This window comes from Fonsecaea erecta (assembly GCF_001651985.1).
Source record: "Fonsecaea erecta strain CBS 125763 chromosome Unknown Scaff2, whole genome shotgun sequence".
NCBI classification, from domain to species: domain Eukaryota; kingdom Fungi; phylum Ascomycota; class Eurotiomycetes; order Chaetothyriales; family Herpotrichiellaceae; genus Fonsecaea; species Fonsecaea erecta.
The window spans coordinates 18,571-37,071 of NW_017387245.1; the positions used below are offsets into that span (position 1 = coordinate 18,571).

An 18,501-nucleotide genomic window follows, 5' to 3' on the forward strand; every position below is an offset into this window, starting at 1 on the left:
CTAGACAGTTGTGCAAATCAGGGCCCCGCCAAATCGGCATCAGGATCTCGTATATAGTACCGGTTGTGAAGTGAGTTCGCGCTCTAGCGATAAAACAACCAAAGTCTAGGGTTCCGAGTTAGACAGATCCCAGGAACCCCATTATCGAGCGTAGTTGATCATTTCGGACTTGAAATGTCAGTGACGCGATATTACCTTTATGCTTTGAATTATTGGTCTCAAGCGTGCTCCGTTTCGTGGGCTGAGATCTGTTCACGGCCACGGATGGATATTACATATCTCGCAGGGACGCATAGTTCACGGGACGCCTAACGCACTCACATGTACGCAGCCATTCACAAAAGTAGATGAGACCAAGCCCTTAGTATAACGAAGAATCTCTCAAGTTCCGTCAGGGAGCCAAAACAAGTCATCCCAAATCCAAACTTGAGAAGTGCCATCAAAATTATTGGACAACCTGCTGTTTGACACCGCAGCAGGAACCGAGGATGGTTGCGTGTATGAGCATGCCCCAGGTATCGATGACAGCCCCGCTTGTTCTTGATGTCGATTGCCATGTCCAAGCCGGCTGCTGAGCCCACCACGACCGTCTCGAAACACTGCTACTCGTTAGAACGGGAAAGAAGACAATCTTAGGGTACCAAACCATCTTGGAGAGAAACAAGAGCGTCACTGAAGTTGCCAGATGCGATGTCTCGAGGCAGCTCGACATTGTGGTGGGAAAACAACTCAGGGTTGTCTGTGCTACTCCCACTAAAGAGCTTCGTGCCCTGCACCAGCACGTTATTTCCGTCAACAGTCGACTGCTTGTCACAAGATTCTGCAACGGGAGAAAGTTGATCCACGGAAGGGCGTTCAACGTCTTCTACGGAATCCTGGCCAGACGACTCTGCCTCGGTCAACAAGGCTTTCATCTCCTCCGCGAGGACCAACCTAACAAGCTCTTCCAGGATAGCACCACACTGGTCAGATACCGTCGTGCGGAACCGGTGAAGCCGAGGAAGCTTGATAATTCTGCTCACAGCGCGTTTTGCTTGGTGAGCCTGATCTGATAGGGGGTCCGAAAGCGCGAAGATACCCAGAACAACACCAGCGGTGAAAGACTGGATCCCAGCATAAGCAGCCCCATGGGTGTTTTGGGATGCGGCGAGGATCTCAGAGTGTTCGCCAATCTTTGAGGTCCTCATCGAAGAAACCCAGCATTGATACTTGCTTGTCCTGATCATCATCGGGTCAACCGCATCATTGACAGCGTGCATCATCATTTGCTCTGAATCACCACCTGCTTCCGGTCCTGCGCGAGGCCATCGAGGCACACGGTTTATTGTCAGCAAGGGCCTGTGGAGCACCAGTTGAATATTGTCATAGGAAAGTTGGAGGGCCAGGGCCTGAAGCTGGAAGGTTCTGATGGTCCTCATACTTGTCTTGTCTGTCCTGTTATATTTCAAGTATTTCAGTCGCAATTCTCGTGGTATACACTTTTCCCATTGGAGTAGGCGTTGATTGATTGCTTTGATCTCCCCGACAACTTCAGGAAGAGTTGCCCCACTCCGAAGATAGATATTCCGAGTGATGGTAGAAGCAATTCGATAGAGTCGAAATTTGTATCTCTGGTATGATGCTATGGTGACCGGTCCGAATGTTTCGTCCTCATAGCTTTCTACGGATTCAAAGCCTGGGCAAGTTGTTGAGGTGTCATCGATGTTTCCGGGGAATGAGACGTCCCAGTCACTGTCATGCACGTTGCAGGGAGTTCCAAAGGTGATGGCACTAAATCTATGCGACCAAAAAGTAAGTGCCACGTCGTCTGAAAGGCACATGTTGACTCACACTTCCGCCGTATAGATGGCCCAGCCCAGGCGCCGCCACACCTCTCGCAAAATGGGGTCATCCATTTTCCAATGGGATTCTTGTTGCAGTCCCAAAGCTTGAGCCACTTTGAGTGCACTTCCCATCAATGCAAAGCTGCGATTTGGTCTGCTATGGTAAGCATAGTATGCGGAAAGAATGATCGAGATTTGAACCGCCTCGATGTTAGCTTGATCGAAGACATCAAGTAGTCGTTCTTCAGCTTTGCGGATGAGCTTGTTTCCAAGGCTGTCCATATCAATCCCTGGAAATATCCCTTCAGCCTCGGATTTGGTGGAGTACTTTGCACCGATGCCAATGACCAGCGCAACGAGAATCAAAAAAGATATTCGATCTGCGCGGACAAAGCCCGTTGTGGTAAGCCCCTGGAGTTCAATCCTCAGGGACGGTTCGTGGAACAATAACATGAACCAATGCACAGAATATGAGTAGCTTTCCAAAGCGTAGTCAATTACGTCGGAGGCCGGTAATTCCATATCAAGCAGATCACATATGGAAAGATACTGTCCGCTGGCTTCAGAAGACCTCACATCAGGGCTGCTGCCCGGAATCGCGTCAGTCGAATGGAATAGTCTTGCCGCCGAATTGTGCTCTCTGAAAAGCTGGTCCACAACTTCATAAGTAGATGTTCTTTCTCCATATACCTCTGAGGTTCGCCTCCTAGCCTCTTGCGGGCTGCGTGTGGATGACGGAGGTAGGTTTCTATGGGACAGGGCGGACGAAGGGCTCTGCAGACGGCCAAGCGAGATTGAGGTTCGTGGTGACAGCGAAGGTTGCTGGCCATCATCAAATTGACCGACGTTGGACGTGTCGTTGTTGTCCAAGAGTTCCGCAGAAGGCTTCACCAATCCCCTGTTTTCAGGACGCTCCCTGCATTCGATGCCAACACGCAAGCACAAGGCACAGGGTCTGGTGTCATCGCATCGCAACTTCTGCTTCCGACATCTTAGGCATGCGTGTCGAGCTCGGGGTAGAGGACGTTTCTTCGACGAGGGTCCCGGCGTAGGAGCCATGAGGGAACTAGCACAATCAGTGAAATCTCTCAAGGAGAACTCGGTGCACAACTAATTGGAGGCTCTACATGGTGCAATTTGTCCGTTCCGTTTTGCAGCCCGCAGTTCCAGGCTAGACGTGAGCGCGAGCAGTAGTAGCTCTCGACGCGTGGGGGCGGAACACGAACCTCGGTATTTTCGGAGTATCTCACGGGCTTCGTTATTTCGTACATCCCAACATCTATCTTCTGCTCTCCTTTCCACATAGGTCCCGTGTTTTAAGGTCGTTCAGATTCAAAGTCTCCTTACGGTCTTTCCTGTCTTCCCCCAATAGTCGAATCCCATCATATCTGGTTCTCTGGGTGTCGCCCAGATTAGTCCCCGGGGCCCCAGGTTGAGAACTAAGATACAGATCCTGGGAACGGCAACGGCAGAACAGAGCATATCCTTCTATAATTGGCTCCCCTCGTTTGCCCAGGACATGTATCATATTCTAGCTGCAAGGGGCTCGTTGTTCCGATGCAAGACCGGATGAGTAGTCGGCCACTGAGAGCAGCTACACGCTCGGAAGCATATCAATCCATGGGACATCCGCTGCTCCTGAATCACCGAGCCATTAGCATATTGGAAAAGCCTTTGCCAAAAGCTCCCACTTTGCTGGTTGGCCCCAGGGTTTGATGTCGATCCTGAAATCCACAGCCGGAAATCCATATACATTTTGAGATGCCCAGAGCTTATTCGACAGGGTCATCTGCCAGAGTCGGAACTTGCCTCGTGACCGGAAGCTCTTCCACCGGATCCAGCCTGTAATGCATGGTGTTGCGAATACGCTGTCTGACTCGCATGTGATGAGTTATCACTCATAAATGAGCAAAATGGGAGCGTTGTAAGTATTCCTCGTAGGTAAGGACTCCTTCTTTTCTTTGGGTGAAACTCTGATAACTGCTTTCTATCCGGTGGCCGGGGGTGTGGTTTTGTTTATAGCTCTACTGAAGTGGTATTAGTCTCTGTTGTTGTTGGACCTTCCGATATGGCTGCCCACCACTCCGAAAGGGTCGCGAGAATCGGGGCTCTCGGTAAGAGAGCTCCCCGGGCTTGTGTATCATGCCGCTCGAGAAAGGTTCGCTGTGATGTTACCAGGACTAGAATCCCATGTACAAACTGCAGACTTGACAACAAGGATTGCTCGGTACCCGCAAGCAAGAGGCGACATGTCGGCGACCGTATGTTGGGCCCATCCTTCTTTGAAGGCAAACAACATGGTCCCCAAAGTCCAATATGTGACGCGATCATTGATTTTGGCGATGTCAATGGCACAGGCTCGGACGGCAGCGAATTTGCTGCTGCCAAAGGCGGTGTTGGGGACCGTCCTTTCAATATCTTTGGGCGCTCGGGGAATACTACCATTAACATATCAGCGACACCTCAAATTTTCAATTCTCTCGATACAGATGTGGCGATGGATGACGGGCAAACTTTTCAGACACATTTCCTGGCGCCATATCCATCGCCTACACAGACTATCTTGCCAGACCTTTACCGGCCACCTCTTCCCCCGTATATCACGCCTTTACAAAAGACCTTGTCTACAGATGACTACCATCACCTCCAAAGAAAGGGTGCCTTCAACATGCCAGACTTGGAAACGCGTGACCTGCTTCTAAGGGCGTATGTTAGGTGGATTTACCCTTTCACACCGATGCTGGACCTGGAGAAGATCTTGTCGGCCGTGTCCAGCAATGGCAATACCGGCACAACCAGTCTCCTTCTTTTCCAAGCAATGATGTTTGCTGCTGCTGCGTACGTCAATATTGAAAGTCGAGATGGAAAGCACAAGAAGACAAGAGGCATCTTCTACGAACGCGCGCGACTTCTCCACGATTTTGACGTCGAAGTGGACAGGCTGATCATTTGCCAGGCTGCTATCCTCCTCAGCTTCTGGGATGGAGATTCCGAGGGCGTGAGGGATAGCTATTATTGGATTGGGATCGCAACACTGCATGCAACCAGCATTGGTCTCAACTTTGATCCTACCAGCAGCCTCGCAGATCCGAAACTCCGATGCTCCTTCAAGATGACCTGGTGGACCCTTGTCATAAGGGATAGGCTGCTTGCTGTGGCCTTGCGAAGACCGGTACAAAACAAAGTCTTTCGATTCCATGTCCCCATGTTACATTCCGACGATTTCCGGCTAAAACCTCTCTTGGAAGCCCTACAGAAAAGCTTGCAGGTAAACGACATTGGCTTACCAGAGTTGGAAACACTCGCCAGTGCCTGTATGGCTCTGGCCCAACTTTCCGAATATATCGATAGGGTCTTGACTGTGCAATATACTGTCCAAAGGACACCCACTACTGCAGGACAGAATGCAACCGCAGTATCTCTGGTTCCACGGGTCAATGGATCAAGATCGATGGAGATCATGACGTGCGGGCAAGAGCTTCAAAATTGGTATGGGTATTTACCCACTGAAGTGCAAAAACTCGAGCTTGGAAGTCACGACATCGAAATCGGAGGTGAAATCAAGATCGTGAGGGTACACAAGGCACTTTTGACAGGTTATTACGCGATGACTTTGATGACATTGTATCGGCCTTTGCTCAATCTGTCGTGTTCAAGTGCAAACGAGACCAAGCTGAAAATTTTATCAATGAAAATGCTTTCGCAGGCGGCTAAAAGCATTACAAGCATCTTCACCAGCCTCTATGCTGACCACCTGATTTCCTGGTTGCCAGATACTGCAATTGCAATCTTGGAGCCAGCCGTGGCCACGCACCTGCTCTACAGCATGTCCGAGGTTGACGCGGTGCGAGACACAAGTTTCCAAAAATTCTATCTCTGTTGGCGAATTCTGCAGCAGTTGGGAGAAGTTTATTATCTAGCAGAAACCACAATGTCAATGCTGAATGCCGCCGCGCAGAGGCTCAAGTCGCTTCCAGACTTGAAAATGGTCACATCTGCCACCTGTTCGCAGCTGCTTGATGCGATCTGTCCGCCTGATCAAGACAAAACCACAACATCCGAGATCGTTCCATTTGTCGGAGTGGTTGGAGATCAGAAGAAACATCGCTCTGATTTGGCTGCGGATTGGGGCGACCTAAAGAAGACCTGGGAGGAGCGCAGGAATCAAACACAGGTGTTCGCCACCTATGGCCATAATTTCGACTTGGAATTGAGCTGTGCCTCGGACGTAAACACCTTTGATCAGCTCATATATTGGGACGCAGCAGATGAGGAGCTTCGGGCTAACAATGACTGAGGCAAGCACGGTAAAATGCCCTTGAAATCAGGCAGCGCTCAGCAACGTGACAAACTTTTTGATCTCGCGGTTGGACCCTTAATAGTCTAGAATTTAATGCAAAGGGGACCGCTCAATTGGATAATGTTTGAATAAATGTGTAAAAAAACATGACCATGGAACCACGACCATACGAGAGCTATACCAGGTGTATTTTCCTTCCATTGGAGCACAACCTCGTATCTCCGGCGCCCATTGAGGTTGTCTGCTATTCGACTTGAATGCCCTTTTACCTTCCTTCATTGGCTAGCGATAGGATTTGACGCGCCCCGGATTTCCTCAACGCCACTTTGGACAATCCCATTGCTATTACCCATAGTGGTACACGGCCTGAGCTGTTAAAATCGATGATCACGACGTCATGGTGAAGCGCTGCAACGCCGGATCTCTTTCACAAACCACGATGACAATAACGATCGACAACAATCTCAAATTATGGGGACAGCTTGCTGTGGTTCCCAATACTCTCATTACTTTTTTAGTTGAGCCCAGACGTGTGTTCTTCCGGAGTGCAGGGAAACATCCCATTCTACTCATGGTAACACGCAGCAACTTATTCCTCGAAAAGTCCCTAACCCTGAAGACTGCGACAAACTGCTATAAGCCATGGACAAACACAGGGCGCAGACAGGCGAGTTCATCGTAAAGCTACAAGACAATTATGTCAAACCAGGTTCGTGCCCTCGGGTCATGAAGCGATGACTCTCTCTTGCGACAAGGGGCTTCGGAAGGTGCAATTCTGCTCACAAAAATCACTCTTAGGTCTCCGCGGAACGTTCCAGTCGAAATATGTCGTCCTTTGCGCCTTCGTCGTCAGACTGGGAGGTTTTTTGTTTGGCTATGGTGCGCAAGATAATCGGATTGCACCCCCGGGCAAGTTTCAAGTCTAATCCCCTGTAGACCAGGGTGTTGTTTCTGTCATGCTTGTCATGGATCAGTTTCTCGATCGATTGGCTCGGGTCTCTGAGACTGCCAGTGGAGCTGGATTTTGGAAAGGATTCATGACGGCCATGATCGAACTTGGAGCACTTATTGGTGGGCAACTCCTTCGGACTGATAAGCTCGTCTCTGACCTAACTATTTCACAGGGGCATTCAACCAAGGCTGGGTGGCCGAGAAAATGTCCCGGAAATACTCGATTTGTGTAGCTGTCTGCATTTTTGTTGTCGGTTCAATCCTGCAGACCGCCGTACAAGGCTATTCAATGCTGATTGTTGGCCGACTCGTTGGTGGTATAGGTGTTGGAATGTAATATGATTATGTTCTTCACGTTTCGGTCTCTGGAGCTGAGTCTTGTTGCTAGGCTGAGTATGGTCGTCCCCATGTATATCGCAGAAGTGTCGCCACCAGAGATCAGAGGTAGGTTGCCCGTTAATTTGCCAGCATCCTGTTTGTGTGCATTGCTGATGATGTGAAGGCACGTTGCTTGTCCTCGAGGAATTCTCCATCGTTTTGGGTATAATATGTGCCTACTGGTTAACGTTTGGGACGCGATACATTAGTGGAGAATGGTCGTTCCGGCTCCCTTTCCTTCTGCAAATAATACCGGTTATTCTTCTCGACATCTCTGTTCTCTTCATGCCCTTTTACCCAGGTGGCTTGCTTCCAAAAGCAGTGACCAAGAAGCACTGGACGCTCTGATCAAACTCCGCCGGGTCCCTGCAGACGATCCACGGATTCAAGCCGAATGGTTCGATATTCGTGCTGAAGTAGCAGTCCATAAGGAGGTCGCTGAGGAGAAACACCCCAATATCGGCATCGCAGGTCGACGGTCTCGTTGGGATGCTGTCAAGCTGGAGCTTGCAGCTTATGCCGATTGTTTCAGACGCGGCTATTCTCGACGCACTATGGTTGGCACCGGCTTAATGTTCTGTGAGTGACCCACGCCCTACATCAGACTTTTCTTCTGTTCCTAAGTGATCCTACACTCTTTCAACACTGTCACGTCTAACGCATCATCGTAGTCCAGCAGTTTCTGGCATCAATGCTCTCATATATTACTCTCCCAGTTTGTTCGAGAGCATGAATGTCAATTATAACATGCGGCTAGTCTTGTCAGGTATCCTTAACGTCACTCAGCTTGTTGGAGTCTCGACCTCTTTATACCATGGATCGCCTCGGCCGACGGCCACTTCTGCTGTTGGGCAGTGTGGTCATGACTATATCCCACATCATCATCGCGGTCCTTGTCTGGTTATACTTTGACAGCTGGAATGGCCATAAGGACAAAGGCTGGGTGGCGGTTGCCTTCCTTTTCCTATATATGCTGGCCTTCGGCATGACATGGGGACCGGTTCCATGGGCTATGCCATCCGAAATTTTCCCCAGCTTTCTGCGAGCGAAAGGTGTGGCGTTGAGCACCTGCAATAACTGGCTCAATAATTTCGTCATTGGTCTGATCACTCCACCTCTGATCCAGAATACCCGAGGATTCGGGGCGTATGCATTCTTTGCAGTCTTTTGCGCCTTGAGTAGGGTATGGACATGGTTCTGCGTCCCGGAGACGAAAGGGCGGAGCCTCGAGGACATGGACCGGGTGTTTGGAGATCGGGCTGCGGCCGCAGATAAAGCTCGACGAAAGGAGATCCTGAAAGAGCTATTAAAGCAAAGGGATGGCCAAATTGAGCAAGAGGAAGTGAAGACAGCGTGACAGCAGCCCTTGCGAATGGACTTGCCCCAACCCATTACGGTTGCGAAGCCCGCGGAATGAAATGTTCTGGGTCGAGAGGCTTTCGCGTGCTCCTTTCAGTCTCCGGCATTGGCCAGGCAAGCCAAATAACAGCGCCCTTTGTATGGGCAAACCGCCCAATGGCATAGCCATCGTCGTAGTATCGCCCCCTTAGCAATTATGTATGCCAAACCAGAAAGTGGGATATCCAATTTCCTGAAGGACTCGACATGCCATTCGACCACTCAGAGTCATGTCATGAAAGAACTTTCCTACCCTTCCGGCCAGGTTCCATCGGCAGTTCGAGCATGAGCCGGTTTATCGACCTTTTGCGGCCTGGAGACAAAGTCACTGGAGCCGACGCCCGCCTTTGTTGCTATTATTCGTTCTTGAAACGATTGTGCGCGATTGACGTGAGAGCTTCGGCGGGCCTCTTTCCGATTACAACCATATAGGTTCATATTGGCGCTGCCGTGACAAAGGTTGCATCGTGCAGGAGATTGACGGGACAAGACGTGTCTACTTGATCTCGTTAACAGTTGTCAGCTTATGCCGATTGTCTCTTAAATCCAATGCCCACGCGGCTGGGGAACATTGTACCGATAGACTTGTTTGTTGCTGGCACCAGCGCCAAACCTTCAATGGTGGTGATCCCAAAATTGAGCACACTGCAACAGGAAACGGCAACCAGATCATTAATCCTTCGTGTCGGTAGAAAAGAATGAACGGTCCAAATCCCGAGGGTTCAAGCTCCACGGAACCCCAATTAACCCCACAGGTCAGCCTCACTAGCCTCTGGCTGCAAGGGGGGCCATCGGATCGAGGGTCGAGGCTCAAACAACTGCCGGGGAGGAAGAAGCATGTACTTCATATACAAAATGATATGCCGAAAACATGATAACAGATAAGTAGAGCCGGCCGGCGTTAGGATCCAAGGCAGCTCTCCTCCAGCTATCTTTATTTATCTTCTTCTCTCTCTCCGCGAGCTGAAGAAGTCAGAGGCGTCCAACTGAGACATAACCTACACAAACCTGGTGCAAAACGACGGGATCAAAAAAGAAATGACAATCCCAGAAGCACATAAAGTCGCTATTTTGGTGGTAAGGACACTCATCAAACGATTCCGGCTCACGAGCACAAGCTCACGGTGGCTAGAGGCACGATGGGACATATCACTTCGAAACCAAAACTGTGCCAGTTCCTGAAATTAGCCCCACCGATTTATTAGTCCGCCTGTCAGTCTCAGGAGTATGTGGCTCAGACTTTCATCTTGCAGCAGGCCACCTTGGCCCGACCTGCGACATTCTAGGACACGAAGGCGTTGGACGGGTCGTGAAGCTTGGATCTGCAGTGAATTCTTCCTTCATCAATGTCGGAGCGCGAGTTGGTCTTGGATGGGTACGCGACGTGTGCGAAGAATGTTTCTGCTGCCTATCTCCAGGGGGTGAGGCACGCTGTTTAGCAATGTTGTGCTCTGGGTTAAGAAAAGATGGCACTTTCGCAGAGTATGCCGTTGTCCCGTCGCGGTATGTCATTCGCATTCCCGAGGATGTGCCTGACGATCTCGTCGCCCCGATTCTATGTGGTGGAGTGACTGCGTACAAAGCCATCAAGGTCAGTGAGACAGTCCCAGGCCGATGGATGGCCATCTCTGGGGCCGGAGGAGGTGTTGGGGCTTTGGGGATTCAGTATGCGAAGGCTATGGGGTACCGGGTCATCGCAATTGACGTCGGAGACGCAAAGAAGGAGTATTGTCTGAAGCTAGGCGCTGAAGTATACTATGACGCCAAAGAACTCGACACGGCAACGGTCATGGCCCTCACAGGAGATGGTGCAGCAGCGGTTCTTGTCATGGCCAACTCGAGCAAGGCATACCAGGCGGCGCTGGAACTGGTGGCTCCATACGGGACGTTCGTCTGCGTAGGAATACCGCCAGAGGATCAACTGGTAAACTTCCACCCTATTCTTGGTATCTCCAAAGGCGTGCGGATCATCGGCTCTGCTGTGGGCACCAGAAAGGACATCTGGGAGGCGATTGAATTCGTCCAACGCGGCGCAGTCAAGCCGGCAGTGGAAATGGCGACTTTGGACGATTTGTCCGATATTGCGAAGAACTTTGGAAAGGTGAGCAGCATCCCTCGACTTGCATTGGTGTCCGGCTATTGAAGATTTCTGATGGTTTGAAAAAGACTTCTGGCAAATATGTCATCCGGTTAAGCGACGAAGCCAACGGCTCGGTGAAGGCTGGCGCCCCGACAAACGGACATTGAGAAGGACTCCAGATTCCTGGCGTCTACAGAGAGCAAGCAATAGTCATAGATCGCCTTCTGTTTGCATCATGACGGGCTTCCAAGCTCGGATATCACGGAGTCTTGACTGATTGGCCCTCGCTTGACGAGAATCTCCTTCCATTATCCCTCCTTCAAAGCTTCCCCGCAAATCACTGCACCATGGTCAAGCATGATTTGCCCTTTCAACCCGCGTTCGTGTTTCGTCAACCACTCATCCAACTCACCTCAGCAGGCCACTTGCGAAGTGATGGTCAGGGCGTGCAACTCTGGAATGCCTGCTTTTGCCCATCAGGTGATAAGATACCCAGCCAGACTTCAACCCCTCTTTCGTCGTGCAAGGGTACTTGTGAGAGTTGACCTGTGCCCTCCTTTCTTGCATTTATTCAGGCTTCTGCACATTAACTTCTCGTTCAACAGACCACGATAGTCCTTGATTGAAATGATGGCAGCACGGCCTCTACTGATTGGTTTAGCTTCAGCAGGCCGTTCCGGAGCTCTGAGCCTCCCTAGGCGGGCTGCACCCAAGCGGACTTTTCAGCTATCTACAGCTAACCTCCAGCCCACGGCTGCGACTTCGAACCCTCCGGGATCGACTCCTCTGACTAGTCAGACGCCGCCTCCAAGCACTGTACCTCCTCAAGCCGAAGTGTTTGCAGACAACAGGCATGCTGCATTCCTGGGGGAAGCTGACAGCAACGAAGGGCACGATGCCGTACGAGAGGTGCACGGGGCACCTGAACCCGCCCTCGAAGCTGAGAATTCGGCATTCTTGGGCGAGGCGGACTCAGATGATCACTTCGAGGTACGCAAGACTATAGAGGGAGACAACACTCCGCCCCTGGATGCCAACAACGCAGCGTACCTGGGCGAGGCCGACAGTGACGACGGCTTTGAGGCTCGAAGAGCGGCCGAGGGAGACAAGCAAGAAAGTTTGGATGCAACGAACGCCGCATTTCTTGGTGAAGCTGATAGTGATGATGCCCACGAGGCTGATTTTGATATAAATCCTGAGAAGCATCGTCACAACATTGAGGATACTAGTGTCAGTGGATTGCATGGGCAACAAGGAGAACAAGATCAGTGAGCAAGTAGCTGGAGGGCCCACCGCCAGTGGATAGTCCCCTATGTACTCGGTACATGAAATACAGTCCAATTCCAGGGGAGCAATTATTTTTGTTCTTGTACCATGGAGACGTCTCATTCTTTCTCAAATTTATCGTAGTCCTCTTTGCTCATGAGACTGTCGAGTTCATTCAGATTACTGACTTCGATCTTCGCCAGCCAACCCTCAGATTCGGGGCTCTTGTTGATCGTTCCTGGCTTCTCTTCCAACAGCTTGTTATGGTCTGAGATCTTGCCTGACACAGGCGTCATGATATCGGAGGCAGACTTGACGGACTCGACTGCGCCGATTGTGTCGCCCTTCGTCACTTCCATGCCGAGCTCCGGAAGCTCAACGTAGACTACATCTCCCAGGGCCTTAGCCGCATACTCGGTAATGCCTATGGTTCCTGCGCTAGAGTGTCAGGACAACGAACAACAATGCAAAAGGTGCGGGTTGCGCTGCAATTCATACCTGTCTTGCCATCGCTGTCGAGCTCTATCCACTCATGATCTTCTGTGTATTTCTTTACCAAGCCTGTGAGGGAGGCGGGGTGAGTGAGGTTCGACGTCGCAGACGGGGGAACATACAGGCAGGTCTCGCAGAAAATGACCTTGCAGCAGGGTAAGTGCATTGGCCTAGCTGGGCCGTGATTGATGACCGCGATCCAATAATTGCTTTTGTAGCCAATCTTGAGACTGCCGGCATGAGCCGACCTAGTGCAGGAGAACTCATTGTCTGCTCTGACTTGACACGGAATATGGAACGGGAAGACGCGAGCATTTAAAGGGCGCTCATCTGAGCTCCGCCGACGCAATCGATGAAGGTGTTGCGGCGACGGAGACAAACCCGCAGTCAAACCGCGCCGGTTAAAGTGGAGATCCCCCAGGGAATTTCTCGATTCCAAACCAATCTAGCAATCCACCCTCTAACAGTTTTGATCATGATATCACTGCCTCAGTAAAGATGCTATACGAGCTGATAGCTGTTGTAAGTCTAACGGATTCTGTGCTCTCCAAATCCGTCAAAATCCAACTAACGTACGAACAGGTCCGGCCAGGCAATCTCAATCATGTGAAAGAGTACGTTCACCATCGGAGCTTCTTTCTTTGCTTGAACCAAGTCATTAACGTACTTTACTTCGGGTACAGGATCGCCCGCGTCGCTGGACAACAGATCCTGGCTTCTAACGGTGTGATACGCGGCATGAAGAACTGGGGGCAGTTCGACCTTCCCCGACCAACTACGAAACATCAGACTCAGCACCATCAAGGCCACTACTTTGTTATGCAGTTCGACGCTTCAGTCAAGGCACAACAAGACGTCCGACGGTTTTTGAGTCTAGATCCACGGATGATTAGATTCAGCGTCATTAAAATCGGCGACAAATTGGGGGGCATCAACGGTGCCATTGAAGAGGTGGACGGAGAAATACCTTGGAATTCGGGTACCCAAGTTAGAAACCCATTCACAGACCCCAGGACAACAAGGACCGGACCCCTGAGATAAGACAAAGAAGAAAACCGTCATGACAAATGGCTAAGAGCAGGGACGGACAACGGCGAGAGAGGCATGTCCGCATATCATTTCTATCGACACCCAACACCAGAGAAATAGACGCTACAAATGGTGGTATCATCAACATATTTGTTCATCAAAACAGGCTCCACCGCCCTTTCTCCTTGGTCTGTGACGCTTTCGCCTGCTGCGTCTTCGTCCGACCCTCCAACTGCCTCAGACTCTCGATCTTCTCTAATACCAACTCCAGCATCTCCTTCCGCTTGATAACGTCGAGATGTCTTCTGATCTTGGGGTCTTCTCTTGCAAACTGCTCAATTTCGTTCGGCTCCAGATGACGACCAAGCCTCAGATCCAGCTCGCGGGGGAAATTGTAGTAGAATTCCGAGAGAAGTTCAACGTTGAGGAAGAGCACCGCTGTCGAAGTCAACTTGTCAGCGACGACATCTAGGAAGACCTCCGGGCAGTAGTATTTGTTTTTGAGGTTCGCGCATTGCTTGGATTTGACCGCCATCAAGCGCATCTTGAGGATATCGGCACGGTCGCGGAGGAAGACGGCTTCCCGACCTTTGTATCATAGTTAGCTTGACATGTTTATAACCGGTGGAAATCAAGACGTACCCTTTTGAAGAAGAGCTGCTGAAAAGCCACCGGCACCGCCCGTCCCATCGCCTTCTAGGATGACTTCGCCCTTCCTTACTCGGTCGATGAATCCCATCACATCTCTCAGTTTTCTCCTGCCGATATTGTCTTCCAATTGCCTTTGTGCAGCTTCGCAAGCTTTCAGTTCATTCTTCAACACGTGGCCGACATTTTCGCGTCCCTTATTCCATTCATTAGGCTCGACTTCAATTTCAAATTTGAATGGCTTGATACAATTTTCGACCTGATCGCTTGTGCTGTAAAATCGATCATTCAATATGCTTGATGACGCGTCTACAATCGAACGCTGAGCATATGGATGCGAAGCAAAGGTCGAGGCGGCGATTAATTTGTCGACATGATTCTGCAATTCTGCCGCCACCACTGTGGTCGCTAATCTCCCAACACCAAGCTTGGTCAGCTCGGACGTTGAAGCGTCCAGTTTGCGTTGCCAATACAGTGAGCCTGGATCAGCTTTGGGCAATTCAGACAACGGATCTGCTTCAGGCTGGACTGGGGACAGATCCTCTACTGGTTTGTTCCAGTATCTCTTCGCTAGCACGTCCATCACCTTCTGGTCCAGGACATCTTTCAACAAGGCTCTGACTTGAGGCCTGCCGAAGTGTTCGCTGAACTCCTTGAAAGAACGCTTGAAGCTGTCCAAGCTTTCAGCCAGATACGACTCGGCACTGAGCGGCCTGTCGTTATATTGCACTTTAAATTCATATGTTGCTTCTTCCAGCTCCTGCACGATCGCGTCTCTGGTGCCAGCAAGACTTGCGGCCATTGTTTGCTCAAGAACGTGCATGAGCTTGTGCCGTAACGTGGTTGTACCCACGGCGAGTTCTGATTGTGGACCGAATTGTAACGGATGTGATGAGAAATATGCATGCTCATTCTTAATAATTGCATTTGTCACATTGACGCCAGATCTCGAGAAAAGGCCTGCTGACTGTGGTATCCTACATACCACGCCAACATAACCTAACCTGAGAGGATACTTTCGGTCCGACAGAATTTCAGCACCTCGTCGGGGGTCGACCAGGTCCATTTTTGTGATGACGCCGATTGTTCTCTCCCCTCGAGGATCAACTCTTCGGCTTGCCCTCAGGGCAGTTGAATTAGCCAAATCCACATCCGCAGCGGAGATTGCTAGGATGACGTTTGGTGGCTGAATGTATTTGTCGCAGAGATCTGAGATCTTCTGCTTCAGCTCAGAAGGCTGGTCTTTGCCAGATACTTGGATATAGCCAGGTAAATCAATGAGGGATAAGTCCGGAACGTTGGGGGAGTAGATGGATAACTGGATGGGATCATCGGTAACACATTGCTCCGGGGGAACAGCAAGGTTGAGGTCGGTTAGAATCTTTTGGATTTGCGCAAAGTCCGTAATCCTACCCATCCCAAGGGCAGGGAACTCGCCATACTCTGCCTTTGCATCCGGTGTGTTAATCAGGGTGAGTTCGATCGGGCGCCTCGTGACCATGTTAGAGCCCTTTGGCAAGAATTCGTGCCCGACGATTGCCTCGAGAACCGAACTTTTCCCAGATGATTGTGATCCGATAACCACAATGGATGGTAGCGTCAAAGCCCCTCCTTGACCGATGGTGTTGAGGATGCTTCGAATCTCGATCATTTTTCTTGTCAAGACCATCATTTGATCATCCCGTGCCACCTCCACACCCGACCGCCCATCGTCTTCGCTCGATTGTTCCACTCCTATCGCGGCCCCAGAAGCTGCAGCAGCTCCTGCAGCAGATTTGTTTGGTTTAGGCGATTGCGATCCAGCCCCTCCGTCGCCAGACTCCTCTCCTTTATCGAAAAACTGCTGGAGCCAATCCGGTAAGTGTGCCTCCTCTTTGGTGCGTTCCCAACCGAGTCCTATTTGATTGACAATCCCCTTCGCGCCCTCAAACATGGTTGACGAGGTCTCGGTGACAGCTTCTCCAGCCTTTTTAAGGACGTTGAGAGTATAGGTTCCAGCCTGGGCTGCCTGGTATTGGATGTATGCTAGGCCGGCAAGGATGCTCGCTCCAAACATGGCAGGGATGCGGGCCATTTTCAGAGCGAGCTTTGGGAGAATTCTGGCGAAAGAGATGGATCGCACTGCCGGGACATTGTGTATAGAGCTCGACCCGATCGGCCACGCTCGTAGAGGTAGACGTGCATTTGGCCTCAGCAGGCCCCCAGCTCTGGCTAGGGTATAATTATGGTGAAGGAGGCGTGCTGAGACGCCTCGCTGGCGTAGCAAAGGCGCAACCCTCGCAGAGAGGAGTCTACCGCTCATCCCAGGCCAGATCGAACATGAAGGTTGATGGGAGACAGGTCGAGGAAAAAGTTACGGAGATGGTGTCAACTGATGCATAATAGTGTGTCGGGGCGAGAAGACGCGAGAATGCCGAATGACGTTGGGAAAACATGCGCTGTGTTATAGCAGCCACATACATGGTGCCACATTTGTCGCCACAATTTCGTGGCCTCTCGCCCCTTGTTATGGCGGTGAAGTTTCGGGGTCAATCAGCAACTGGCTTGCTTGTGTCACCATGTTCTCTTGAAAACACAGCAGTTTGTGTGCTTCCCTCTTTCTATCTTCTAACCGCACACACCGGGGGCCTGGCGTTGTCGGGTTGGAGTCTTTTGATGCTTAGGACTTGGACATTGCTGATACGTTTTGCCTCCGTGCCCTTCCCCAGCCAGAGATATATAATGCTCCTGGGCGAATATATGACTCAACCGCCAACAGCTCTTCAGAACCGAGCTGATTTCCGAAAGTCGCTTGCTTGAAGATGTGCAGGTTTCTTGTACGCATTTGATCCTTGCCTATACACTCACCCCTACTTTCCTACTCACGGATTCCAGGTCTACAAGGGCTCCGAGCCGATCATACTTTCCAAGTTGATCACTGAACCATCACATAGCATCCTCACGCAATCTTATGACAGCCGTCTTCGCCTGGATAGCCGCCGCCCCGTCAACGGAGACGGTTTTGGGGTTGGTTGGTATACGGAGCCAGTACTAGGACCAGACCCGTGTATCTTCACATCAACTCTGCCGGCATGGAACTGCGTGAACCTCGAACGCCTCGCACCCAAGACAGCCTCGAGGCTGATTTTTGCCCATGTTAGAGCCACCACCGAAGGGTCGTTGGCCGAAAACAATTGCCACCCTTTCCAGCACAACACTTTAATGTGGATGCACAATGGAAACATCGGGGCCTGGAAGTACGTGAAACGCCCGCTCGCCGATAGTCTCTCGGACAAATGGTTCCTTGGTGTGAAAGGTGGTACAGATTCGGAATGGGCATTTGCATTGTTTCTCGACACATTGGAGCGTGAAGGGGTAGATCCCAGCTCTGAGCCAGAAGGCGGTTTCGATACCAAGATTCTGCGGCGAGCCATGAAGAAGACCATCGCCCAGATCAATGCCTTCGTGAAGGCAGTCCCTCCAGAATACAAGGTCCCGGACGTGGAGACCAGAAGTCTTCTCAATTTCGCTGTTACAGATGGCCACTCTGTTATTGTCACCCGTTATGTCAGCAGCAAAACCGACGCAGCCGCCAGTTTATATTACTCTTCTGGCACTGCGTGGGTCGAGGGAAAGATGAAAGGACAGTTCAAGATGGAAAGGAGAGATAAGGCCTCCGACGTGGTCCTAGTCGCTAGCGAGCCGCTCACATTCGAGCGGCATAACTGGCTGTCCGTCCCGACGAATACGATCGTTACAATCTGCAAGCAGACGGTGTACGTGCGGCCGATCAAGGATGAATATTATGATCCGGATCCCTCAACGGAACGCTCGACAGGTTTTGCCAGGTCCAAAGGTTTGGTGTCGAAAGCTCCTGGTGGGGGCACTGCGACACCTACTCCGATGGCTGGTACTCCAGTCCCTCGCGCCGAGGTCGAGAATAATACCGGGGAATATATTGTCAAAGAAGATCTAGATGTGTTCCGGGAGAAGATTGCGACATTGCAGCTTCAGAAATGCCGGGAGACTAACGGACTGACAGAGCGGCTACCAGTTCAAGAATCATAATTTGCAGCCTCGATGATGTTGACGAGGATGCATATGACCCGAAGGGAAGTGCCCCTCTTGCTGGCGACATGAGGATCTGCCGTGTAGGT

The 18,501-nt window shown here is 50.9% G+C and overlaps 10 protein-coding genes across 10 annotated transcripts; 7 read left to right on the forward strand and 3 right to left on the reverse strand.

The window, feature by feature from the left end:
- Window positions 1-632: 632 nt before the first annotated feature.
- Window positions 633-2,882, reverse strand: AYL99_01765 (hypothetical protein; the record flags this gene model as incomplete). The annotated part of the gene is made up of 2 exons (XM_018833281.1): window positions 633-1,776; window positions 1,831-2,882. 2 exons carry the CDS (start codon window positions 2,880-2,882, stop codon window positions 633-635), a joined length of 2,196 nt encoding a protein of 731 aa, XP_018695905.1.
- Window positions 2,883-4,086: 1,204 nt separating this feature from the next.
- AYL99_01766 (hypothetical protein) lies at window positions 4,087-6,120 on the forward strand (the record flags this gene model as incomplete). The annotated part of the gene is made up of 1 exon (XM_018833282.1): window positions 4,087-6,120. The coding sequence occupies one exon, from the start codon at window positions 4,087-4,089 to the stop codon at window positions 6,118-6,120; it is 2,034 nt and encodes a 677-aa protein (XP_018695906.1).
- Window positions 6,121-6,765: 645 nt separating this feature from the next.
- Window positions 6,766-8,039, forward strand: AYL99_01767 (hypothetical protein; the record flags this gene model as incomplete). Its single annotated transcript, XM_018833283.1, has 7 exons — window positions 6,766-6,832; window positions 6,922-7,002; window positions 7,060-7,194; window positions 7,248-7,407; window positions 7,463-7,518; window positions 7,577-7,640; window positions 7,775-8,039. 7 exons carry the CDS (start codon window positions 6,766-6,768, stop codon window positions 8,037-8,039), a joined length of 828 nt encoding a protein of 275 aa, XP_018695907.1.
- Window positions 8,040-8,266: 227 nt separating this feature from the next.
- AYL99_01768 (hypothetical protein) lies at window positions 8,267-8,809 on the forward strand (the record flags this gene model as incomplete). The annotated part of the gene is made up of 1 exon (XM_018833284.1): window positions 8,267-8,809. One exon carries the CDS (start codon window positions 8,267-8,269, stop codon window positions 8,807-8,809), a length of 543 nt encoding a protein of 180 aa, XP_018695908.1.
- Window positions 8,810-10,291: 1,482 nt separating this feature from the next.
- AYL99_01769 (hypothetical protein) lies at window positions 10,292-11,097 on the forward strand (the record flags this gene model as incomplete). Its single annotated transcript, XM_018833285.1, has 2 exons — window positions 10,292-10,951; window positions 11,017-11,097. 2 exons carry the CDS (start codon window positions 10,292-10,294, stop codon window positions 11,095-11,097), a joined length of 741 nt encoding a protein of 246 aa, XP_018695909.1.
- Window positions 11,098-11,560: 463 nt separating this feature from the next.
- Window positions 11,561-12,202, forward strand: AYL99_01770 (hypothetical protein; the record flags this gene model as incomplete). The annotated part of the gene is made up of 1 exon (XM_018833286.1): window positions 11,561-12,202. The coding sequence occupies one exon, from the start codon at window positions 11,561-11,563 to the stop codon at window positions 12,200-12,202; it is 642 nt and encodes a 213-aa protein (XP_018695910.1).
- A 113-nt stretch (window positions 12,203-12,315) lies between these two features.
- On the reverse strand, window positions 12,316-12,955 carry AYL99_01771 (glycine cleavage system H protein; the record flags this gene model as incomplete). The annotated part of the gene is made up of 3 exons (XM_018833287.1): window positions 12,316-12,629; window positions 12,695-12,757; window positions 12,811-12,955. The coding sequence occupies 3 exons, from the start codon at window positions 12,953-12,955 to the stop codon at window positions 12,316-12,318; spliced, it is 522 nt and encodes a 173-aa protein (XP_018695911.1).
- A 231-nt stretch (window positions 12,956-13,186) lies between these two features.
- Window positions 13,187-13,729, forward strand: AYL99_01772 (ribosomal protein S6; the record flags this gene model as incomplete). Its single annotated transcript, XM_018833288.1, has 3 exons — window positions 13,187-13,210; window positions 13,271-13,302; window positions 13,372-13,729. The coding sequence occupies 3 exons, from the start codon at window positions 13,187-13,189 to the stop codon at window positions 13,727-13,729; spliced, it is 414 nt and encodes a 137-aa protein (XP_018695912.1).
- Window positions 13,730-13,874: 145 nt separating this feature from the next.
- AYL99_01773 (hypothetical protein) lies at window positions 13,875-16,439 on the reverse strand (the record flags this gene model as incomplete). The annotated part of the gene is made up of 2 exons (XM_018833289.1): window positions 13,875-14,305; window positions 14,360-16,439. 2 exons carry the CDS (start codon window positions 16,437-16,439, stop codon window positions 13,875-13,877), a joined length of 2,511 nt encoding a protein of 836 aa, XP_018695913.1.
- A 727-nt stretch (window positions 16,440-17,166) lies between these two features.
- On the forward strand, window positions 17,167-18,412 carry AYL99_01774 (hypothetical protein; the record flags this gene model as incomplete). Its single annotated transcript, XM_018833290.1, has 2 exons — window positions 17,167-17,181; window positions 17,240-18,412. The coding sequence occupies 2 exons, from the start codon at window positions 17,167-17,169 to the stop codon at window positions 18,410-18,412; spliced, it is 1,188 nt and encodes a 395-aa protein (XP_018695914.1).
- Between the last annotated feature and the right edge of the window lie 89 nt (window positions 18,413-18,501).